We start from the raw sequence: 26,186 nt of genomic DNA, 5'->3' as shown, positions 1-26,186 counted from the left end.
CAAGTATGACGTGCCTATGGCTTTCTCTGCGCCGTGCAAATTATCTAAGATTTGCAGATGTGTACTGGAACACGGAAACAAAAGCAAAATCGGGTACAGAAGCGTGCTAGCCCTTTTGTAGAGTGCTGTGTGAGGGCAGTTTACGAAAATCCGTTAAGTGTGGCAGGGTGCAGTTCAGCCACGCTTGCTGATACATCGGTGATTGCTTAGGAGAACATGCACTGTCCGTGGCGGACGGGACAGGCTTGCACCATCTTCATCGCTGTAAATGCGCATGTGAACCCGCGCTGTCGGGTACTCAAATTCTGAAACAAAGCCGCGATGCAGTTGTACGCGAGTTTCCTGGGCCCTATTTTGTCGAAGAAGGATGATTCGTGTTCAAGTGAATCTTCTATTGCAATGCACAGCGACAAATGCAACTTTCTGCGAGATCGCTTTTGAGTGTGCATGTTGCGCGTGTCCTGTACGCCTGTCTATATACAGTGTTCTTCCGATATTAAATTGGTTCTAAGCATGCGCCCGTCCATATTGCTTTTGACCTCCCTCCTCTTTTGCAGCGTCACAATTCTGGCAATTAGTCATGCACCTGCTATCCTGGCAGCATGTTTAATTGAACTATTTAAGCAATCTTGACATGGCCACTTTCATGTATCAATTCCGTACATTTGATCGCAGTTCAACCACGCTCATTAAGCAGCTGCAGTCATGTTATCTCTGCGAATAACTCGCAAAATTTAGACAAGGTAGTTGGACCCACAGCGGGAGGCCAGCATGCCGTGAGACCAATGCCAACCAGATAGATAATTTTTCAGAGGACAGCTGCAACGAAATTTCACTTTAACGTTAAGTATCCACGCTAATCATCGCTCACTGCTTAACGCACTTCTAAAATAGTTGCTTCTTCTTTGGGCAGTGTTGACCTCGGCGGGTTCGCGTGTTCGCAGCCTCCTGAACCGTAGCATGTTCACAAAAATTTTCGCGTGCAGGAAAGGCTAGGCTTCTCGTGTGCTCTTACGGCGAGTCTGGGGTGGTGAAAACCATGGTGCCATCGGACGGCTTGTGCGATGTCGTTTTCTACACGGATGTGACCTACGACGGCGATGCTGAAGCCATCGTTCCCAAGGACGGAGGTCCGGCATTCGACGTGCTCAAGTCCGCCGCCAAGAAGTACACAAGGACATCGTTCGGCACATCCATGGCCACTGGGTGAGCGGCCCTCGATATGCACACGCGATGGTTTGCGACAGAGTATTGGGAGTTTTAGCGCAGCGGAGACGAGCTTGCTCCGCAGATAGAACGCACTCGACCACAGCGTTGCCGGTGGCGACGCCCCTCTTGGCGCTTCGCACGGTGTTCATTAGCGAGTTTCAGCACATAGTGGACGCGTCCGAGAAAAGCGGTTCTTGGGGTGGCATTCTGGTTAGCGCGGGGAGGTGCTTAACCATGTCCCATGTGTCTCCTGGCCGGAGGTACAGGTACATAGAGACCCTGGTCCAGTGTTTTGACTGTGTCAGCCCTGTTGGCTGACACGCTGGCCTATAGCTGTTTGTCCGTAGAAACGCCACTCGTTTCCTTCTATGTCGCCTCCTCTAAGCCAGCCTGTCACCGCTTCTTATGCCGGCGGCAGTTGTGAAAGCTCGGCTTGACTTAATTAGTGGCATGTGTTAAAGTGGGGGTTTATTTCTTTTTCTTTGCTCATTATCGTATGCTGAATACTCTGCTGCTTGAATGGCACCGTCTCAACGCGATCTGTGTAGTCCACGCACTCACTCGCATACAGTCACACGCACCTCTATTGGTCGACACTCGCCCAACATTCATACTCACGACCACTCGAAAACGCCGTTATTTCTGCCCACGCGTTTTAACCCGCACTCACTCCTGTAGTGAAACTTCTACCGCTGTGAACGTAACGCGAGCAAGGGAAATGCATCGATGCACCCTATACACTTTTCCCAAGTCCAGGTGCATTGCAGACCGCTTAAATTTCGGCAAGTGAGCCTTTCTTTTTTTTGCTATAGGGCCATCGCGGATGCTACGAAGGAGAAGAAATCTGAATTGATGGCCGCCATGGCAGACCTGTTCAGCGCCAAGATGCTCCACTTCGGCATGTTGAATGTCGAGAACATCGAGGACTACGACAACCTGAAGGACGCCGATTTGCAGTACATCAAGGTGAATGCGCGCGCTCCTCGCACCCAAACCCCGACAGCGCCAGTGCGACGCATACATGGCGCACATGGCAGGCATTACGATTGACGCTGCGGTGTGAACTTATTATTTGGGTCGGGCAGGCTCGGAGGGGGTTGAGAGAAAGCTCTAATAGCACAGCGCACAGTGAACAGTTTAGCTAACTTGAATAAAATTCATTGTAACTTAATCTGGAAATACGATTCGATCTGCAGCTGTTTTCGATCAAAAGCTGTTAAACCAGGAGCTCCAAGCAAAATGCACGCGTACATTCAGTGTACCGAATGCTATCAGGCTGGTTGCATTTAAAATAAATGGAGAAAATCAAATAATTTTAACTACGGCATATGGTTCATTAACTCTTAGCAACAAACTTGAATCGAATTAGTTCGGCTCTTTCGAGAGCATTTGTGTTTTACGTCCATTTGAATATGAAAATTCGCGGTTGCCACTGAGGTAGCGCAAATTTGATGTCCGAGTTTCGCAGCTTGCTGCAATACTGGTACAATGTTTAGTAAGGTTCTCACAAAACTCTAAAAAATCGAGTAATGAGTTGCGAGTGGTTATGAATTGGTAAACGTGACCTTTTCAGGCCCTTAAAAGTATGTTAATCTACGCGATATAGCGCCAATAAATTGTGAGCAGGACATTTTTAACGCCCTCGCAAACATAGTGAAATTTCGCGCAAGCTAAGGCACACATCGCTCGGGGCAGTTAAAACGGATTTGAGGAAGTTTCCTTGGTAGCTGTAAGCTGACCGATTTTGGAAAAACTTTCTCAAGAATGTGATGCGCTTAAGCAATTTCTCCTTCCTACCGTCATTATACTTAATCTTTCGTGCTAAGCAGACTTAAATCAAATGCAGCTAAATGGTTAGGAGAGCATGGACAAGAACGGCACCGAGAGCGGCGCTGCTGCGCCGGCGTTGAGAGCGCCGCATGCGAAGCAAAATTCTATTAGCGGGTGGTACCCCTCTCCCACCTCTCGTTCGCACCGCCTTGATTGCCTCCTGCACTGCGCGTGTTTGGGCACGTTTCGTGCGGCGCGCGGTGTGTGCCTACGTGTGCGCGCGTGGACATTTCATTCGAAGGGTGTAGTACAGTCTGTTTCACATTTAGGGGAAAACTCGGAGCGCATTGCATCGCGATGCGGCGAGCGCTTGAGTCAGGCGGCGGCAGCAGCTCGCGCAGGTGCTCGAGGGGCGGGATCTTGAACGGCGTCGTCTGCTACGGCGACGCGCGCTGGCCGCATTTGCCGGGAAGCGTTCTACTGTCAGTTGCAGGGCGCCGATCTCATCGTTACTGCGTGAAATGAGCCAGTATGTTTTACTAAGCGTTGTGCGACGCCCACTGATACGCCTCGAAGGTAAGTTCATCGCTGCAGGGCAGTCATAGATGACGTACTGATTCCATACATTCTTGACGGCCCGTTTCTGGAAGACGACTATATATTCTAACGCGATAGGTGGCCCATCCGCACTGCTCGTGTTGTGCAAGATCTGCTGGAAGAGCAGCGCGCAGTCACTCTCTTGGAGTGGCCGCCTCGATCCCCGGGCGCCAACATCATTTAAAATGTCTGGGGCTCGTTGAAAGTATCGCTGCCGCACCATCCCCTCTATCAGTCGCCCGCGGATAGGGTTCGATCCACCATCGTCAGCGACTGAGACGTGCTGCGAATGAACACATCCCTGATCAAGTCATTTTACACTTCACTGCCTTCCAGGATGAGCGCTGTCATCGTTGCCGCTATGGACATGGCGAGATACTAACTGAAGTTCCGAGCGTGACGTGTCCAATTCCCCGCCGGCGAGCAGGGTCTGTCTGGTGCCGCGAATGGTTGTCGAGAAAAATCACTTCCAGCTCATTGTCTTAACCTAAACCTTTCCTTTAATCGTATCCGTTTGTTTTATCGTGTTCGACCCCCACAGTTAAAATTGTTGAGTGCTTTGTTTTCCTTTCGAGTCAAACAAAGACTGAGCACGTTGCGCGCACATCTTAGTGCGTCTTGTCGCTGCTTATTACGGTAGCACACACAGTGAAGAAATACGTGCACGCGCTCAGTACCCCGGCCATTCGAAAGAACAAACGAAGCATGCTGTCAAAAGAAGTTTGTGGAACTCCTTTATCGCCGATGAAGGTTCAGAGTTTGGCGAGGCACAACGTTTAGTAAAGAATATCAGCTCAGTTCCCGCAGTACCGATGAAATCGGCGCACTGCCCCTGGCAGTAGCACGCTTCCCGACAATGCGGCCAACGCGCGCCGCCGTAGCAGACGACGCAGATCACGACTCCGCCTCTCGAGCGTCTGCGGCTGCTCGAGCTGCTGCCGCCGCACGACTCAATTCCTTGCCGCATCGCGATGCAATACGTTCCGAGTTTTCCCTTAAATGTGAAACAGACTGTACACGCTTCTATTTGCCTTTAAGAAGATGGGTACGCTTGACGTACATTTTTATGGCTGCAATGCGGCGAAAGGGCAGCGTCTGCTTAACTATGTGAGTGACGCTGAGCAGGTAATTGGAAACGACATCGTATGTGCCGCCGGAAAAATCGTCAGTATGTGCCGCCGGAAAAAGTCATTTTTGCAGTTTCTCACAGTATGTTTGCTACAAATCTGTGTTGCCTCTGATGGCGACAACGGACTTCCATCGACACTGTGCGGAAATAAACAAAATATATCGCTGCATAGCACAAGTACGACATGCGCACACAACTTTAACTAGTACGTCCCCTACAATATGGAATATAGACAGCAATGTAGACAGCTTGGCCATTTTTTAACAGTGCTCAAGAGACGGAAGTTGAAAGTATTAGTAATCATTCCTGCTTCACCAATGCCGACGCGACCAAGACGCGGGCGCGTATCGTCCAGTAACTCGATCGATCGGTGCAGTGGTGAAGCGGGAACGAACTCCGGTCATGTTCAATGCATCGTGCACATATTCAATTTCTCGGGACGCGTGAGCTTCGGCCACTGCTAGCGCATACAACAGAAGTGGTTTTCATTCTTGGGCAGCGCACACACAAACGAAACACGAGAAAGAAGACAGGACAAGCGCTCGTCGAACAACTTAGTTTTTATATGAATAAAAGGATTATGTACCGAGTAATTATTAAATTCATGTGGGTTACATATAAAAACCGTCATAAACTCAGGAGTGATCAATGAACGAGGTCGCTTCGTTTGCCAGTTGTTTACTTCGCTCGGCGCACCGCAGTAATCCATGTCTGTCGTCTGCATTTTTCGTACCATTTTCTTGTGAATCGGCAGAATTTCACTGGTGGAATGAACCCTTTCGTATTTACATTGCTGTCGTGACAGTTAACAACACAATAATAATTTCCGGTCATCCGAAGAGGCGCCGTCGCGAACACGAGACGTTTCGCGCGCAGCGCGAACTGAACGCGCGCGCGACCGTGAAGGGAAGCGGCGGCGGAAGCCTACACTCGTTGGAGATGAAATCGTTCCGCCAGGGGAGAAACGAGCGCTGGCGTCTAGGATGAAACTTGGCGTGCGGTCGTCTATTGCAATTCACGCGTACGCGAGTATGCAAATCGGAGTTCGTCAATTTAGTGCAAATGCGATAGCTTATACAGCTTGTTACAATGCTCTTACGATATTTGATAGGGCCCTGCAATGGAATTCGTGGTATATTTTGGTGGCATATATAATGCATCAGTTTTGATGCAATATGGCTTTGGTTAATTCCTAACAAATAACTTCAATTTATTTATTTATTATTTTTTCAAACCGTACACCAACCATTTGCTCCGGTCAGTCGTTATACATCAACTTCTGCAGTTAAACGCTACGAACATGAAATTTTCTTCCATGCACGCCCACGAAAAAATATTTATCACTTCAGATAAGCGTGCAATGACGCACAAGTTTTATCTTTGTCTGACGAAGGATTCTGTACAATTGTTCAATTGTACAGAATTGTACAATTGTTCAACGCTACAATTCTGCCCAAACACAATCTGTACAATTCTTTTCGTGTTTTTGCGAACCAGGGAAAGCAATTCGCTTCAATGAGCGGATGTCGCAGCTCGGATATCTCAACACGCTGCAGTATTCGCTGCTCCGACCATGCAGGTAGCCGACGAGTTTCTGAAGCGTAAGACGTCAGCCCGTTCGTATCACAAGGCTCTGGGTCTATCACTCCGAGACGGTTCGAAAGGAGCAAAGATCCTCGACGCCGCCAAACGAGTTTCCGAGTAAGTGTCGTCCAGTGATAACGCGCCTGATTTTGACACTGAACCGTATTTTCTGGAAGCTGAACACTCAGGATAGATTTACCCGTCTGGTTGGAATTAGTAGTGAAGAAACGTCTCCACATAAATAGTGAAGGTTCAGGAGCCAACACTGCCTCGCTTTTCCCGCCGGTCAAGAACGCAAACGTTACCATCTCTAGTGGTGCTCACCCTACACCCCCCTGACCCTAGTGTATCGAACCCTTCAAAACATATTCCGAGGAAGCTAGGAGCAGAGTTGGCTCATAAACACCGGGCATAATTATGTGCACTCTTTCGTTCTGAAGGTTCTTTAATTCTTAACCGTATTTTGCGTCAAATATGCTTGATCTGGACGTCAAAATAGTGTGGCTGATGATGGAACGATCGTCGACACAACCACCGCTTTTACTACAACGCCAACCTTCAGTGCATACGTACGGTAGGAATTTTGCCGCCGCTACTGCCCATCTTTTGAAAATGAGACATGACCTCTGCACAGCTCTAGATCAGTTAGATAGAAAACCCTTCCCCTTTAACAAGATCTTGACACCATGATCTTGTTCTTGGGACCAGATCTTGGGACCAGACCAGATTTTGGGACCATGAACAAAATCTTGGGACCATTTCTCGCCTAGGCGAGAAATATAACGCTTAGGACACCAAAACTTGCTGTTCGAGGTCTACTCTCTGAAGTCGTCACCCTTGGTGAATTCTGTAGCAGTGTCCGCGTTTCAATTGCTGAACACTGCTTTGACTTCGACGGTGGTTTGACATTCCTCACGCAGCTTGTTCTGTATATAGTTACGAAACTTATTAGCGCTCATTTTTCTGCGCTCTATCTGTGCATGCTTCGTCGAAAAAAAAAAATTCCGATTTGCCTTAGTCTACGGCTTTCTTGGTCTTCACATAGGAACTGCCGGTGATTAGCAGGGACAAATGTTCAAGGCCACGATTGCTGTGGACGCCGGAAGTGACAAGGTGGCATCACGGACGCCATATTTAGTACATTTCCCTCAATGTGTCAACGGTGCACACGATGGCTACATCGCCGTAATTTTTGCCCGACAAACCAAGCGAATAACTTTGTCAAGTGTCGTGTTAAACGATCGGGACCCTAATTTGCGACTTTGCTGCGAAATTTCAGTACATATATTTCAGTATAAGAATTCGAGTATATAAATTTCAATATATATATATATATATATATATATATATATATAGAGAGAGAGAGAGAGAGAGAGAGAGAGAGAGAAAGAGAGAGAGAAAGAATATAAAAAAGAGGATGCAGCGTCAATAAGCCAGCGTACCGAGGGATGTTATATCATGTACGATCATCTATGATTTTTTAATGACAAGGATCGCAAGGAGACACTTTTTCCATTTACATGGGGATGCTGCCTCTAGCATCCAACCTGTGTATTCAAATGAAAAATACTGAAATATTAATTTCACAGTACATACTAGTCGATAATGAGGGCCGACTTGAAATGTTATGTGCCCCTGAGCGGGCTTCTGGTCTGAGGAGGGTATAAAGGAGTGCAGCAACAGAAGTTGAGAAGAACTCTACTTTTTCTCATCCGTTCACAGAAACACAGAATGAAGGTGTTTTGAAGTGGGAACCATGGCCAATCATAAGCTGTGCGCTTCGAAACATAAAGAGTTCACCAAGAGCTGTTTATATATATAAACAGCAAATTGGTGGGAATTTTCCCAAAGGCTTACAGCAGTAATGCGCCTCAACCGTTCTTACACTTTTCCGCATACCTCAGACATTAAATTAGGATTCGATATTTGACGTAATCGCTGCTGAGCTAATCCTGAAAAGGAATAAAAGAATGTACACAACTGGGAACTATGGGACTGAAGAGGATACAAAAGAGTGTGCTCACATAAAACAGCTTTAGGTCAGAGGACGCAAGCGGCTTGCGTACGGAAGAACTAGGGGCCACAGTACTGCGCATGCGCAGAAGGGGTCTGCGTGGCGCTGTACTGTGGCCCCTACTTTTTGCGTACGCAAATCATTTGCCCCCCACCAAACCTAAAACTCTCCATGAATGTATCAATCCACGCGTTTCATAGAGAACTGGCCTTTGGTCTGCTACGTATACATAGTATGCACGTGACGTCACTTCCACTGCTGTCGTCTGCTTCCGCTACCTTCCGCCATCTTGGGGTACCTTATCAACAGGCGCGCGCATAGGCCTATAGGTTCCCCAACATGGCGCTGCCGTAAACCGGAAGTCGCGGAGTATCGTTGAATGACGTGCGTGCATACTATGTATTCTGCAGAATAACCTCCTGATATAACTACGACTACGTTTGTGAAATTTGCGGCAAATCGCGAATCGTTTTGTATGTGTTGAGCTTCCATTATGCAATGCGCCACTGTGCCTTGGTCGCGAATGCAGACGGCGCTCTGCGGAAGCTATGCCCCGAGCGCGGCCGTGCGAACGTATACGTGCGTCTCTTCGTTTACTCGTCGTTAGGCAGTTAATATGCTCAGATGTGCTTCGTCTCTTCTGTGTGACAACAGCTTGGTCAATTTGACTTTAACGTACAATCGTCATCAACATCGGAGAACGGCGAAGTTTTTTTAAGGCGACCGTAACTCGCTATATATGAGCTCAAATCTAGGAACTTGGTATGCAACGTTTCCCTTAATAACTTTTTTGTATCATTGAACCATTTTGACTTTTATGAATGGCACGTGTGTATGGGCCCCACGGGCGTTTGAAAAAGCTTAGGTGCTCCCTCTCATATGGGTCACGGCTGTACAAAGTCGCACCTCACGTCAAGCACAATCGTATCAGCTGCTGTCATGTAGCACGCCATATTTATTTGTTCATAAGGGCAGATGCTGCGAACAGCTGCTCTAGCGTCCGTCAGCGTTGCGTGCTGTGTGATGCTAAAGCCCCTGAAACTTCGTAAAGTAGTGCCACTCTCCTCCTCCGCCTTCACTCCTCCTTGTTTCTCCTCTCTTTGACGCTCCCTCCTCGACCATGGCGCCGCCTACGATGCTCGAGCGCAGCAGACCTTTCGCAGAGTGAATGCACGCATAGCAAGGCAGTGCTCTTTAGGCGTTTACGTTGGCTTTCCAGCTCCGCGTAACTTCGTGTACAGCATAGAATTTCTAGTCGGATGCTTGTACAAATTCGGTAACGGCAGCTTTTGTTTCAATTTTTGATAACTATTTCTTTAAAAAGTATCTGAAGGAGTGTTAACGCTGTGCCTTGACGACTGCAAATGTATCGCGTGCCCTACAATTAGGTACGCATCATTTGTCAAGGGCGTGTCGCAAGATCTTGTTGCGAATGGTTGTAAATAACACGTTTACTATCGAATGACAACCTCTTGGCTTCCAGCAAGCCCTCTGCCTAAAGAATCCGCGCCGCCCTTAGCATGTGAATTCGCGGCGCGTATGAGCTATGACCTACAAAGGCTGACGGAGATCACTGCTCTGGAGCTTCGAAAGTGTATTACAAGCTACAGTGCCGCCAACGTGCGTGCTTGCCAATCTAAGCGCGCGCAAAGCCTGAGGTGGGCGCTGGTGCTATTGTGTTTCTCGTGTCTCAACGCCGACAGAAATGCCGCGGTCGATCATGGAGTCGGGACTGTGCGTACACAAGAAAATAAAATGAGTTTTTAGCATTCGTGCGCGAAGCGGGAGCGCGATAACAATGCTTGACTCAATCTCAAACAAGACCACTGTGGCCTTCAGTAATTTTTTTCAGTTTAATGACTTATCACGAATAACACTTCATCGTGCGTTGGTTCGTCCGTTCACTAAGTGACGTACTTGTCGCGAACCGAGTTGCACTGAGGTGCATCCATTCAGGACGGTTGCACTCCCTTTGAAGTAACATTTGCGAGACATGACTTTATTAGTGAAGTCATAATCGCGCAAAGAATCCCCCCGCCATGACGCGGCCGAAAGTGCGGCAAGTGAAATGATGTTTTATCCATAGGTTAAAATGATATGAAACGGCATTCGAGTTGCAAGTTAACAGTTTATTTTCACATAGATACATTACAGATTTGCCTTTGCAGTCACAAGTCCGTGTGCACCATTTATTGTCTCATTGCGTAAATAAACGCACCAGCCTAAGAGTCCTACAGCAAGCGCGTCTCAATTAGGCATAATGACTGTTGAAACTAATAGTGGCATAGACGAGCAAGCGAACGACTATATGAGCGCGCGAACTAAACGAGCGAGCAAACGACTAAACGAGCGTGCGAACGAACGAGCTAACGACTAAGCACGAACGACGACTAAACCAGCCAGGGAACGGGCGGGCGACCGCACGTTTTCTTTGCGAGGGCTCCACCGCCGCATCTTTAGCTTCGCACAGTTTAAAGCTCACGCGAATTAGCACATACGTCTCAATTACCTATGATGCGGTCGCTCGACGACGAACGCACCGCGTAACACGGTTTCGGGAGAGCACGCACGCTTTTCATCGGTGCCTCTGTATCGCAAATCCACCGGGCGACCGCCAACGAGGAACACGAACAAATCTGGCAAACAAAGCTAGTCTATCTAAAGAAGGCTAGTAAGTAACCACAAAAGGCAGAGAGTTGCTCTCCTGAGGCGCTTTCATGATCGAGACTGAAATTTTATCAAAAGGACTGCGCTGAATCTTAATAATTTCGTAATCACGTTATCGCACGCAACCTCGCGTGCCCGCGAACTCAAGCCGGTTGGCGTTCAAAACGATTAAGCGCACCAAATATGACTAACACGACCACGTAGTGCGCATATAAGCAAAGCAGACGTTGCGTAAAAATCATGTTGAAGCGTGCGTACAAATGACAACATGCACAGTGAACTGTGCAATATCTACTACGTTATTGCCCGCAGCACAATACGCAAGCCTGGCACATACAATACTCTGAGAGAGCCACAACTTACATCACATAGTCGCGCGGAGGAAGTTGGTCGGAAGTTCTCCCTCCCGATTCGGTGAAGCTATGTCTTCGTTCTTAACGCGTTACGCTTACCGGAAGGTATCGCGAACATATTCTTGCCTTTGCTAAAACTACATTGGCATCCAAACGCGCAGCAGGTCATGGTAACAGAAAATGACGTGAAGCGACGTCGCACTTGCCACAAAATATCCTTCGAGGCGTTCACAAGATCAAAACAACACAGAATAGGAACGGAAGGAATGCCGCCAACAAGCGCCGCTTCTCGAGCAAAGATGGCACTGAAGCGCGACTGTAAACAGAAGCCGGCGCAAGGGGCCACGTGATGCCATTAGGCCAATAGCGACGCGGCGTCGGCTTCGGCCTGAGCGCTGGAGGAGGAGGCGGCGTTCTTCAAAGCGTGGCACTACTTTACGAAGTTTAAGGGGCTTTATGTGATGCGTGATCGTAGCGCCACCTACCTTGCCTTGTCGCGTTACATGACGGCGCGATTATAGAGCGCACGTCTAGGACGGTGCATCTTACGTGCTCATCATACGTTGCTGGTCAAGCAGCGCACTGTCACGGACACAGTGAAGACACACAAGAAAAGACGACACTCGCTTCACTCGCAACTATTTTATTTCAGAACACATGCTTCATATTTATATACCTGCGCACTCTCGGGCGTCAAAGGCAAGATCAAGGCAGGAATAAAGGCGTTTTTTTAATCATTCGCCCGCGCATACTCGGGCGTCAGATAGGGCACCTATCTATCCCTATCTATCATGGTGTGCAATCCTATCGTATTTGTTGCACCCCTAACAAACATTCGTATTACAGTTTTTTCTTCCTTTAGTCTTTTCTTGCGTGTCTTCACTGTGTCCGTGTCGGTGCGCTGCTTCACCAGCAAGGTATGATGATGAATCACCAACTGGCCCAACTTACAACATTACTGATCTTATGCGCTGCTCGTTCTGAATGCTAGTGACTTCCCCGAACTGACCATGGTCATCATCAAGCTGCATACCGAGAACTTCGGCCCCGCCGGCGACCACTGGCCACTTGCGCCCAACCCCGACGATGTGGACTTGTCCGAGCACAACGCTCTGTCCCTGGTGAGTGAGAATATGCGGGTGCTGCCTCAGTGCGTCCACGTTAGAGGGCATGTCCGTGCGTGCTTGGTTTCTATCTGCGATGGCGAATTTTCGCCGTCGCTGTAACGTTGCGCACACATTTATGTATATGTTAGGCAATATGTTGATGCCGTACACGCAAAGGGCAGTCTTAATTAAAATATTCCGCAGAATATTTTTTTAAAAAAATTGCAGCATGCAATAAAGTCATGAAACATTATACCCCAGTGCGTGCTCTTTATGTTAAATTTTTTTTGGACAATTAGAACACGCAAAACAATGTTACTTCTTACAATATAAAAGTGTTAATTCACTGGCGCCACTGTCAACGTGGAGCGCAGTGAAATAACTGTTAAATAAAAAGTGAAACACTGGTAGCACAGTGTAGTCTGTGCGATACTATTACACGCCCTACGCAGCGTATTAAAGCATTCAAGGGTGCCAGATATTTAGGCCGCACCCGTGTATGTCGTATCAGCGCATAGTTAAAACACCATCCGAGGAGTTGGTTGAGCGCAACGCTAAATCTTGCTGTCGCTATAAGTACGTCGCCGGTCGGGCGAAACTCCCCCTTTTGCAATATTGCTCCGCATATATTTAGGTATATGTATGCTGTACGCTTATCCACGCCCTATGCACGGATTATATTGCTACATTATTGTATAACTAAAGTTGCTTGTAACACGTCTTACGTTCTTGACCAAACCATTCCTGAGAATTTTGAGAATGGCAGTCCATGAACAAATATTATGAAACATTACATTCACCGGGCATGCCTTTCATCTTAGGTCTTTTCAGACTAATACATATTAGTGATTCACTGGCACGGCTCTTTACGGGCAGCGTAGTGGTGTGGGTGCGATGTCATTACCTGTCCTACTCTGTATTAAATGTTTGAAAGGTTCCAGGACTTTTGACTTCCCCCAGCAGTTTTGACGCACCGAGCAGTTTTGACACGCCCAGAGCTTTTAGCATACCAAGAAATTTGGCGCCCCCACAATTTTTGGCACACCCGCAGCTTCTGGCGCACCCAGAACATTTTTTGGCGCACCCAGAACTCGTTGGGCGCACCGAGAAATTTGCTTGGGCGTACACCAGAACTTGTACACCGAGAACTTGTTGTGCACCCAGAACTGCACACGATAAGTTCAAGCGCAGTAAAGTGGACCGATCGCTTCAATCGCAGAGACTGGTGATGAAAGATGATCGACCCCACCAAAAGCGTAATCGAAGAAACATTTACAAACGTTGGTTTCGAAGGAGTAAAGCACTGTTGTAAGGATCGCACACCTTGATACTGACACCAGCACTCGGCGCGCGTCCTCCAAAGAGTTTTAATGTGGTTTGTGCCACGCGATCATCTTTGAGCTCAGTTTGTTTCAGTTTATTGAGCGTTCTTTTTCACACAATGATGTGTTGAAATGCAATGATCCAGTATTCATATGCAGTGATAGTGGTTACACACACAAAAAGGAACATAAATATAAGGAAACAGTGCAATCCTCGTAATCCTGATATTGCACAACAGTCATTCAGGTATAGTATGTGGGCGCCTTTTACTCGTGGTTTGATGTCGGTGCTTCGCCATTTTGACGTAGCAGGCGGCGCCTTGTGCAACCACCGCGCCGTAGAGAGAAACCGCAACGAACACTCGCAGGACAAAGGACATGAAAGGAAAATATTAGGTCGAGCTAGATGGGAATATCGAACTTGTGTAATAACGAATTTGTCATTTGCAGCGAGAGTATAGCTTTTCTAAGCCAGAAAAAGACGAAAATGAAAGCTCGGGGTGGAGGCCAACTGTCTTAGGGTATGCTAACCCCTTTCGGGTGAAGCGTGGCTTGACTTCAGTACACCTGGTGGCGGTCGGGGCCCGTTAGCCGGTAAACGGAGTCGGATGACTCGAGGAACACTGCTAATGCGAGTAAAGAAAGGAGTAGTTCATTCGCAGTAGCGGCAGAGGTGTTGACGTCCACATTACGTCATGGCCTTAGTTTTGGCGAATGAATGAAGGAATGAATTCGTTTTTACTGTCCGCTTCTCTCGACTTATTCCAGGCTCAATACAAGACGTGATGAATGAATGAATGAATGAATGTCCTGCCTTCCCCTCGCAATTTTCTTCAGGCTGCGATCAAAGACGATATGGAGGAGCAGCTGGAGGCGATCTCGAGCCAAGGCAAGTACGCGCTGCTGTCGTTTGCCATGTTCGCGAGGACCTACCGCATGAAGAAGACGTGGAACGGAGCGGCTGCCCGCGAGATGTCCGAGAGCAGCCTCAACATGGACTACTCGTCGGTGAGTATGCGCCATTCGTCTTTCACCACCGTAAGAAGAGCCTTCGATTGCACTCAGATTTCATCACAGCTGTCCATATAATACCGTGTTTACTCAAATGTAGGTCGCACACGAATATAGGTCGACCAGTAGTACATATCTAACATGCCGAGAAATGAAAAATAATTCAAGGATAGGATAGCCCTTTTTTTTTCTTTCAATCTCGCTGGTCGCTGCCCCTCTGGCAGTTCCTCGTCGGAACTGCCAGAGAAAAATCGTCCTCATCTTATGCTTGGTAGGTGTCTTCGGCACCTCAAACGAAGTGTCTTCGAGTGCATTGGATATACGGCATGCGTCGGAGGAGCTCCGATAGCTCGGTATGTTGCTAGCTTTCTTCACGACTATACGTCGAGATCCTTTGGTCCCGAATATTGGTCGACAGCTTCTATCGGGTAATGTTTTCAAAAAGTAAAGTTGACCTACATTCGAACAAATAGCGTCTGTGGTTAATTTGGTACGGTCTGCACTATCAAATAATGAAATTTAAAACTCGCATCCCGTATAACTTCTATCAAGCCTGTAGAACCCGTCGTGGTTGCATAGTGGCTACGGCATTGGGCTGTAAGCACGAAGTCACGGGTTTGAATCCTTGCCTCAGTGGCCGCATTTTGATGGGGGCGAAATGCGGAAACGCCAGTTCTTGCGACGCCTGTTTCTCGAAGCTCGACCGGCGTTACTATTGGGTAGCGTGGCGTTGTCGGTGCGCTGCAGGCGTCCGGTAGACCATGACGACCAGGCAAGGACGAGACGATTTCTAGTGCGATACTTCTAGTTTATTCTAGGGTTTGAGAAAGATAAGAGAATGGGGGGGGGGGGGGCGAATGAAAATAAAGGTACATTGCGGGGCCCAAATAGGCCCACTAAAATCGTAGGCCGGATCTTGCTCACGTCAATGTCACGTGACATGCACTGAGTCTCCCTCGTTGCTTTTCGGCTTCTCTCACTTGCCTGGGCGATGTTGCACTTCCCCGTTGGTGCTTTGCGGCTGCTCCCACTTTCCTAGGTGACGTTGCACTTGCCTGCCTCCGCTGGTGGCAACCCGCAGGTCCGGGATGGACGGCTGATCCTTTCTTCTAGGCGACGTTGGTTCGCGGAAAGGGTCCCTCCTACAGTCGCACAGTTTGTGAAAAGGTTTCTCCCCTTGGTCGCACATACACAAAGGGGCCTGTAAACACTGCGGGGTGCCCGCCAGACTGGCAACAGCACGAGACAACCATATCAAATTAGGAATCAATCCTCCGTTTCGGGTCTTTCGAGCATCCTTTTTTACTGGGGTGTTACACGCCAACCGTAACACCGTGTGCTTCGATTAGTGAAAACGCCACTACGGCGTGCCTGATAATCAGATCATGGTTTTGGCACGTAAAACCCTGCAACGTAACTTAAGATCTGTAGAATGAAGGGAACTGGGATGCTTAACATTTAGTACCAACTGTATGAATCTATCAGACAATGAAGCTCATGGTTTTGGTGTTGTTAATGAAGGAAATAGGAATGAAAGCTAACGACAACTTCCCGCCTGTGAGAGGCGAAATCACATCAGCTTGACGCGTTCGATGCTCTACCATTCGTCCTACAGCATCGTCTGTCCGTTCACTCAACTTCTAGGCCATTTGTGATGTATGTGCGTAATGAACGTTGTCATACTAGTGTTCGCTATCACTAGTCACGGTCACGGCTGCGGATGTGGGAAATCTTTTCTCACAGCCTGCGGTTTTTTGTCAGTTGGACTGCCTTTCTTTCCCAATTTCCCTTTTCCTTTATCAACAACAGCAAAAGGTAATCGCAACGTTTGTCTCTGCCTATATTTACGGATGCATATTCTCCAAATTAGTTTTTCTTAGAAGCATCATAGCATCTAAGCCCGATGGCATAGAGGCTATGGTAGGTTGTGTAGGGGGTGGGGGGGCGCTTCTCCGCCATTTGTTCTAGCTGTTGCGAGGAGCGTTTATTGTCAAAGTGTGTTGCTCATCTCTTGTTGAAATGCGCTGTTCCGTCTTGCCGGTTTACGAAGCGTTCGCTTGCACCGCGAAGCAATTGCACAGTACAGCTTTATGACTGCGAACACGGGAGCTCGTTCCTCAGGCTACATGCAGAGCACTCCGGAGAGTGGCGAGCGTAATAGCTGAGTGAGTATACGCATTGCGGAGGTAAATCGCGCGTCGTGGGCGGACAGTTTTTTGCCAGACCGTGAACAATGGGCATGTGCACGAGACTGCACATTTTTCAGATTTGATGGAGTATTGACGGCCAGTTTCCTGCAATAATTATTAGAGGGAACTCTGGCGCTGCATACTGTTCAGTATCCATGGAAATTAGGCTTAGTGCATGGATTTGTCTGGTCTTTGTGCTTGTGGCTTCAGACGTACCTGTGGCTTCATTTATTTCGCCTTTTCTGCCCTGATTGGCCGAAGTTTCAAAGCAATCTGCTTTGTCTTTGAATTCTGAAGACGATACTCTGCGAACACGCATAATCGTTGCCGATTGCGACAGTTTTGCTTATCCATGCGCCCGTGGCGGGATATTCTCAAATTCGGTCTTCTATGATAGAGGTCGTGTGTTCTAATCCTGACGTCGGGCAGATAATAATGTTTGTCTTTATAAAGCAGTACCTTGTTGAAAATGAGTTGAAGCCAGGACTAAGTTCATGCAAATCCATGCTCGCTGAACTGCCCTGCTGGCAGCTCCTGTAGAAACTTGCGCCACAGTACTCTACAGCGATTGTATGAAACTCTATGGCCCTAGCGCTATTAAATAGGGCGTGTGCTGATTGCTCGTCAGAGTGCCGTGCTCTGCCGTAAGGCTTGTGATATATATGTTTGCTAAAATATAGGTCCATATGTGTGGAGTTCGTTTTTAGAAATTGCCGGAAGACAGATACTTTCGTTCAGCAGCTACCGGTGTCGATGCGTCAACATGCAACTGTTCCCGGCAGTAATAAGGCGAGTTGTTTAGCCGATTTCGTCCCGAAATTTTTCCAAAGATGCAGGTACCATGTTAAAAATTGTTTGCAATATTCAACGGAATTAATACGCACAACGAGGCGATAAAGGCTGCTGGAATACTCAACTTTCTTGTATTTTTTTTTATTGCTCGTAGGTGTGCAAAATGAAAACTCAGAAGGACAGCGAGGACACTGGCACCCTGTACGCTACGGACGAGCACAAAAAGTTCCTCGCTCTCTTCGATTCCGCAAGCACATTCACAAAGAAGGTGAGCCAAGCTACGGCCTAATCTTCGTGACAGTGAAACGCAGGCGTGAAAAAAACACGACCCAAGCAGGAACACAAACGCCAACCATTCGCCTTTCGCCGGCTATGAACTCGGAAGGTCTCACAAGTGCGCTCGCTCGGTAGAAGGCAGTACCAACCCGTCAGTTCATGGACGCGTTGGTGCATTCACGAAATGTTAACGAAGTAATCTCTGTTTATGATACCCAGTAGGCAAGTGCGCTACCACTATTAATAAAATGCTGTGTTGCAAAACCAAACCACAAAGCGCACTTCACCGCTCTTATGCCTGCACAGAACGATACTCTCCTCAAATTTCGGAGTACATTTTCGATCACGACAGTGTAACGAAAGGTTAGTCGGCGTTCCGTCGATCAACGTGCAACTAATATTCGCTGCAGCTTCATGAATTTTGTATCTGGTTACGTTAAAGAAACACAAGAGAAACAATAAGCCGATTGAGAGAGCTCCAGTCTCGCTAATATCACGCAAAACGTTGATTAAAATGATGTAGGTCCCAGTCTCACTTTTTTCTTTAATTTCACTCCGAGGCCACAGCCCTGGTACGTCAGTGTGACGTCGTGAATCTTTTTTGTAGTTTGGCTCTTGTGACTTAAATAAAGGCAAACACTTTTTAAGTTAAGCCTTGGGCTCTTCCGAAAAAAAAAACATATTTTTCAATCAATTATTGCTATAGATATATAACTACAGATTATTGCCTAAATATTACCGTCATGCATATCTCTACGAAGTAGTTTTGGTTTCGGTACCGGGACGGTGGGCGCGTCATGACGTCACGATACACGTGCTCTCTTCGTGACTGGAATCACTGCGGCTGTCACCGCAACCAGAATTGTAAGCAATATTCTTATAAAATAGCCATCACATGTGACCAGCTTTTCTCGGGGGTACGTTCACACCGAGCGGATCTTATCTTTAGCGGACCTTATATTTAGGGATTTTTCTGAAAAAGAAATTGGGACATCCAAAATGTAACCGTCAGGCCATGGCTACTGCTACCCACCACGCGAGCGTATCGTATAACCGCTCAGAGTTAATCAAATTAATTTGAAATCCTCATCGATGGGTTGGTATTACCTCATTATTTCTTTTCATAAAAAAAGCTTGATAAATTAGCCTACTTCCTTCATGTAGTTTCAGAAGGGAGGGAAAATAAATGCGTGTACAGCTCCGAATAATTGTCTTTACTACGAGCTATCCAACTTGATGGGAACGCGACAAAGCACTGCACGTGCAAAGTCCGTACTTGTGGTGTAAGCTGCGTAGTGAGTCACGTGCAAGCTGCGGTCAGAAACCGTGGTCGGGGTCTAACAGCGAGGCATTAGCTAATATCCACCTGCACAGGGTAACGTTAGACGTTACCCTGTGCATAACGTTAGACGTTCGGTGCCGGAAACAATCGCCGAATAAAAAATGTCCGTTGTGTTCATCAGCTACAGTGCCCCGGACAGCTTGGGACACAAGCACATTCTACTTCGTACTTCGTAAAGCGGCTCACGAATTTCCGTAGGTATTTGGCGACAGCGACGCCGAGATCTACAGCGCGGTGGATGTCCCATGCCTTCATTTTTGAAGGCATGGGAGAGAAAAAAAATGATGTTCGACTGCATGGGAGAATGTTCGACTTCATGGAAAGTTGACTTTCGAAGGCTCGCTGTATGCCGGGAACACAGGGAATGCCTACTTGCCACAATATAGTAGAGAAAATGGTAGCCCTAATGGGAAGAGACACGGATACAGTTGTGTGGATTAGAGCGAATGAAGTTAACAAGCCCACATAATGCATAGGGTGGATAACCACTGGTCTACTAGGGCTGCAGAATGGGTGCCATGTAAGGAAAACACGGTCTACGACACCTGATGTTGAGATGAAAATGGGTGATGTTCAAAAACGAAGTGTTCATGAACCTCGAAGGATATTCTTTTGCTGGCTGTAGACAATGTCATGAACGAGGTGTTCGTAACATTGTCTACAGCCAGCAAAAGAATATTCTTCGAGAGTTGGTTCCGTTATCGAGAGCCACTGCTATAGCGTGTAATTGGAAGCAAGCATAGGTGAAACGAGACACAAGACAGCCGAGACAACACATCACCGGGAGAGTCCTTCGTTCTGCAGTGTACATAAAATAGACTGGTCATGACAGTGATTGTGATAATTATTAGCTGCATGCACTGGTTCTTGCGCTTGCCGTAACATGAAGGTGCTGAAGCCGCAGCAGCTCGCCTTCGTCGCCGTCCTTTCGGGGGTGGCTGGGGCATGGCGGCAAACCAAGGCCAGTTTTCGTGAACGTTAATTTTCCCTGTTGTTCTTCCACAGGCGAACAAGCGGCTGAGCATGATGCCCCAGAATTTCACCGGCCTAGCAGTGTACAACGTTGAAATGGACGACTACAAAGGTGCCTGCGGGAAAGGAAAGTTCGTCCGCCTCAAGGCCATCAAGTCGGCGCTCGCTGCGTGACGCACTAAGCCGCAGCCAATGGGCGTCCGTGCAAGCCGTGCTCTGCGTCACCTGTCGGAAACCAGTGGCCAAGCAGAAGTGTCACCCGGAGTAGTGACACTTTGACAAAATGATGGCCTTGCGAGCAATAAAGTCATTTTCTTTAAGAAGTCTAGTTATAAATCTGACGGAATCGGTGTAAGCGAAGCATGCTGTGCTGGTACCAGTGCGTTAACAGTGAGTCTACCAGTGATGCGATACGCTATGCACGAACTCCAGACCAGTCGCCAGTTTCTATTCGTCGTCGCCACGGCTGGGGCGCACGGTTCTCGCACTGTGTCGCCTTCCGGACCCCTCCATTAACACCTGGCGCACTCCAGATAACCAGCACGCGGTATTCCGGGACATGTCGCGCATTTCTGTAGCCGCCGTGGACTAAATTTTCCTCATGAGGCACAGCACCTCAGCTATACCTTCCCCAACATTACCAACGTTGTATCCCTGACAGGTCATATTCGTATTCACGTCGCCTCGCCTTCCGCTCACGTCGATCTCCTCCTCGCTGTCGTTCCTTTTTCGCCCTTGCTTCGCCGTTCCAACTCTGGTCAGGAGGACAAGTGACAGTCGCAATTGCACGAGGTTCTCCTAACGAAATCGCAGTATTGTCAAAAGCGCCTCAACAATCGCTCTTGTCGATACAGAGGCTGCTCGTAGCAAGTCAAGCCTACTGCTCCATATACCGCTCGTGTTATGATTCAGGGCATACTACACTTTCTTTAATTCGTCGTTCTGCGCAGTGCTCCGCATGAAGTTATTCTGGTTTGAGACTTCCTTTCCGCGCATCATGCTGTTGTCGGCTGCAGTCGTACGCAACTGGCTTTGTTTCCGTTGAGTCACACTACCGTCGATCTCCCCAGTCGTTCTCCCAAAGTGGTCATTATTTTCTTTCTCTGCCGCCTTGGTGCCCGCCTCTTGCGTCTCCGCCATGACTGCCCTTTTTACACCATCTGAAGATTGTGCGCGTCGACGGAACCTTCTACTCTAGTTTCGTTTGCCGTCGTCAGAATCGCCGATGGTTCCGCTACAATTTATGCATGCAGTCCATTTCTCTGTCAAGAGTCGAGACGACCTGTGGGGCGTCTCGACACTCGTCCATTTGGTCCACCTTCTGACAAGGAACCACTGCCTATCGGTGCGTAAATTCTGCTGCCGCACCAGGCTCACGTTCCGCGGATAGGATAGGATAGGAACAGTGACGTTCCGCGGATGTTTTCTTGCATACCGTTGATGATGCGGTCAAGTTCTTGAATATTTACGTGCTGCTTTCGACGAGAAACGGAGTCCTTCTTGCTTCATCTGCGCTCCGACTACTGGCAACTGCTGATGGCTCAAGCCGACAGTCCAAAAACTGCTTTTGTAACTACTGATGGATTATATGAGTTCAATGGAATGCCTTTCGGCCTTTGCAACGCACCTGCCACTTTTCTCAGGGGTCCTTTAAAAGCTGGAAACCTGTCGGATCGGCGACTCGATACCCAGTGACGACATCACAGTTCTGGGTATGTTAATCGAATCGGGTGGCGGCAATGGCACTGCGCTGCACGAAATCATTGCGAAGACCGACAACGCTTTTTGCCTCGTGCGAAGTTTCACGAACAGACATCGCGGCCTCAAGGAGGACAACCTGCTTCGGCTCATCAAAGCCTTTGTGCGGCTGTGTAACTTGACATACATGGTGGCTATGCACAACTGGCTCAGAGCCGAGCGGGACAACCTCAATGCCCTCGGGCTGCCCGTCAGAACGCATACCGAAGACCTCCTCCGGCTCGGTATACACAACACCATGGAGGAGATAGCCGAGGCCCAGGAACGGGCCCAGCTAACTCAGACGCCGGCCGGCAGAAGTATCCTCGAGGACATCCGACTCGCCCCCACCAAGAGCTTGGCTAACAACGCCCCAATCCCCTGAGAAACAGGGGAGAAGCTCGTCGTCACCCCGTTGCCCCACAACGCTCATCCCGTGCACAACGCAGGTCATTGCAAGGCAAGACCGTCGACGATATTAAAGCAAACATGCAAGGACAAGATCGATGCTTCGTGGACGCCACCAAGTACAGAAACTGCAAGGCTTTGCGGTCCGGACCAAGGACTCCGAGGTTACCGATCAAGTTTCCCACTGCACTCGCCATGCAAGCCCGGCAGGTAGTTCAATTTCTGATAGGCGGTAAACACGGCGACAGCTCCACACACTCCATCCTTTGGTTCCCTGCCCACGTCGGGGCGATTGAAGGGGTTCCTCTGAACCTCAACGAGTCTGCCCACGAGGCTGCGCGTGGCTTTAGCGACCGCGCTGCCCTCGGATCGGGTGACTCTCTCCCAACACACAGATACTTTGCAACACACACACACAAAGAGAATCTTTTAGGGAGAAAGGTTTTCTCGCGCCTCATTCCAAGCTAAGCAGGTCGCAGGCAGTAACGCTCTGACTCGTGCAAACTAACTCCTATCCAAATCTGGCGCCTCTTAACAGCATATATCCTAACATGTAGCCGAATTGTTCTTGCCTGACCTGTGGTGAGGTTGCTATTTTGTCTCGCATGCTCTGGGAGTGCGGGTAGTTGGGCCCGAAGTTAACCAAGGAAGAGTGAGACGCGCTGCTGCGAAGTCCCGTCTTTGAAGACCAAATCCTGGCCGCCCAGCGCGCCTGGGATCGGGCCGGCAGGCTAGACCTGTCGGTGCCGTCGTGGGATCAGCCGTCTGTGCGTTTTATTGCGTTTTGCTGTACTCACTCACGTCCGCTGGGCTACAACTAAATTTCAAAAGGTAAGCTTGCGAGCCTTAGCCACGTCGTCTCGAAAGAGAGAATTCTGCCAGATTCTGCTAAAACTTCGCGCCGTTGCCCAGTACCCCAAGACTTGGAGGAACAGCGAAGCTTCATCGGTTTGCCTTCTCTTTCCGGCGTTTCATCCGTAATTTCGCCTTGACGCAGCTTCGTACTGGAGCGTCTCACCTCTCGGCTAGGAATCCTGAAGGTGACGACTCATTTACGAGCCTCCACCGGCTTCTGTCGTCCCCTCCACTCCTTGATATACAGAGGGCGACCTCACTAAAGAGTCGGTGTCGCCGCCGTCCCACTCTATGCAAGGAAAAAGAAAGCTGACGCAGACTACTAGAATAACTTTTCTTGGTTTATAACCAAGGTCGACAGGAACGCGGCCAAGTTTTCCGTGGCTACATTACACATATTCCTGTTGAACAAAAAAAGTAATTCTGATGTTTCAACGTGCCACGACCTCGATGTGATGAGACGGGCCGTAGCCGGTGACACCGGACCACATTTGACCACCTGGGAATTCTTCAAGCGGGTACTCAGTGCTTTGTACGAGAGCGTTTTCGCATTTTGCCCGCATTGGAATGCGGCTACCTCAGCCGGGATCGAACCGGCGACCTCGAGCTCTGGCTCAACAGAGCAATGCTATGCCAACTGGGCTTCCGCGTCGGGTTCACGTTGCTAAAAGTGGCGAAGAACGAAGCGAAAGGGTCAACATACTGTCCGTCCGTTTCGCCTGTTTGTTTACTAACGTGCAGCTGTGCGCCGAAATTACGGTACACCCTCCACAAGCCCGTTATTTTAAATAATATACTGATGCGCCAAATGAAACTGACGCTACCGCAACACACGAGAAAAATGCAAACAAAAGGCGAAATTGACAGTTTTTCACGTTTGCATCAGGCCGTTCCAGCTACTACTGCCTCAGTTTCTCTCTTCAGGTGAAAAGCGCAAATACGCCAACGCACGACAAAGATGAAGCATACAGACAGAAAATCAGAATATTATTTAATTGAGCTAGTTCATTCATAACCATGACGAGTTCGAATATCTGAATTACAAAAGAAAAGGCTAAGAAAGATAGACAAAGACGTCGCCGTTATTGTCTGTCTTGCTTAGTCCTGTGTTGTTGTTGTTGTTGTTGTTGTTGTTGTTTTTGTTGTTGTTGTTGTTGTTGTTGTTGTTGTTGTTGTTGTTGTTGTTGTTGTTGTTGTTGTTGTTGTTGTTGTTGTTGTTGTTGTTGTTGTTGTTGTTGTTGTTGTTGTTGTTGTTGTTGTTGTTGTTGTTGTTCAAAAGGGGGAAAGAAAGAGACGGATCACAAAATGAGGTAAATACACTTTGTACGCTGCATGTAATAGTGTTGGTATACAGACTACGTTAGCCACGCACAGTGATTGGCGGTGATTGTTTCGCACGGAAGAACAAATTCACATAAGTACAAATGTTTACTAAGTCTGCGAGCATAGAAGACTCACTCACCGTAATGAGCACTGCCACAGCCCACTGCAGGGGCAAGACATCCACCAAAGAGTATTGCCCCCTCGAAAAAGGTTAACACTCAAATACAGTCACGTTCAATACGAGTTGCAACATATGCTTCCGTGGTTGAAGGTTCGGGTGCAAGCGTATGTCCTAAGCCCCGTATGTAGGAGGCGCCGATATGCGGAAAACAATTGCGGAACGCCGTTCCAATCACTGATATTTATTAACCGAATTCTTTTTCGTTTGCCACAGCCTCCGTGCAGTCTTGGAGCTTCTTCGACCACCAGCACTATTGTTGCAGCCAACATTAGAAGAGAATGTACTTCTGGCTGCAGAGGCGGAAAATTAGGTGTTTCATATACGCATGGGGCACACTTGTACGATCGTAGGAAGGGATCTGTAGTTACTGGTCGCTTCAGGCTCGTTTCCAAGGCCTTAGATGGTGGAAGAGGGACTACGTTGTTCGAATGTTTATTGCCATTTCTTGCGGAAATCGCAAAGAAAAGAAAGAAATTGGGGAAGGAAGACAAAAAGCCGTTATATGCCAGCTTGAAGGATTCTATGCTACCTTACAGGGCAGTTACAGCTGGTACCGCACAGGAAAATCAAAACAGGTGAAGCTAAAAAATAAAAGAAAAAAAGGACGGAAGAAAAAAATGACACGACAAATGCGAAGAAAGTAGAAAAAAGGCGTTACTTCGAATAATTCGTCACAACACGGAAGTGACAGTTATTCAGCATGTGTACCAATACAAAAAACAACGCGTAATATAGCTAGAAACAGAACTGCATATAGCTAACAATACACTGTATATTGAGAAAGAGAACTGTAAGATGAGAATGTGTTAAATAAACTAACTGTATCAACACCATTATAATACAAATTGTTCGCATCTGAGTTAAATTTCATTTAGAAATTCCGAATTTCTGCTTTTCCATTTGACAGGAGGGAGGAGGTCTGCGCCGGTTCGGTCTGCGAAAGTATCACGGTCTGCGAAATTTCGCTCACGGTCTCCGAAAATTCGCTCACGGTCTGCGAAATTTCGCTCAGGGTCTGTGAAGGTTCGGTCACGGTCTGGGAAATGGCGTAGCTCTCGTTGAAATCCGTGCTGGAGAGTTCCGACGTCCCGTCAGAGCGAGTTTTCGAGTGATCGAGAGTGCAGAACCTGCGCGGAACGAAGCACGCGTGGAGGGAATCGCTTCTTGCATGTTAAAGGAAATACTGACAATCCGTTGCTTCCAAGGTCGCCGCGGAGTGAGCGCTTGTTTCATCCCCCCCCTTCTTTTTGTCTTGCGCGTCGTCCTGCTTTGTTCAAAGGAATGTGGTTTTGTAAAAAAAAAAATGTATGGGCACTTCGCTGAGCTAAATTGCGATAGGCGAAAGCCTA

The 26,186-nt window shown here is 48.1% G+C and overlaps 1 protein-coding gene across 1 annotated transcript in view; it reads left to right on the top strand.

Moving 5' to 3' along the window:
* The window catches only part of LOC142588845 (uncharacterized), a 148,600-nt gene extending 127,944 nt beyond the window's left edge, over positions 1-20,656 (top strand). The window contains exons 13-19 of the mRNA XM_075700664.1: positions 987-1,206; positions 2,022-2,175; positions 6,285-6,406; positions 12,315-12,444; positions 14,589-14,759; positions 17,898-18,011; positions 20,367-20,656. Coding sequence (XP_075556779.1) covers positions 987-1,206; positions 2,022-2,175; positions 6,285-6,406; positions 12,315-12,444; positions 14,589-14,759; positions 17,898-18,011; positions 20,367-20,507 — 1,052 coding nt within the window. The 3' untranslated portion in view covers positions 20,508-20,656. The remainder of the gene's footprint in view (positions 1-986; positions 1,207-2,021; positions 2,176-6,284; positions 6,407-12,314; positions 12,445-14,588; positions 14,760-17,897; positions 18,012-20,366) is intronic.
* Positions 20,657-26,186: the final 5,530 nt, after the last annotated feature.

This window comes from Dermacentor variabilis, chromosome 7 (genome assembly GCF_050947875.1).
Source record: "Dermacentor variabilis isolate Ectoservices chromosome 7, ASM5094787v1, whole genome shotgun sequence".
NCBI classification, from domain to species: domain Eukaryota; kingdom Metazoa; phylum Arthropoda; class Arachnida; order Ixodida; family Ixodidae; genus Dermacentor; species Dermacentor variabilis.
Note: the sequence above shows the minus strand (reverse complement) of the source record. Positions and strands in the feature narration are given on the sequence as shown.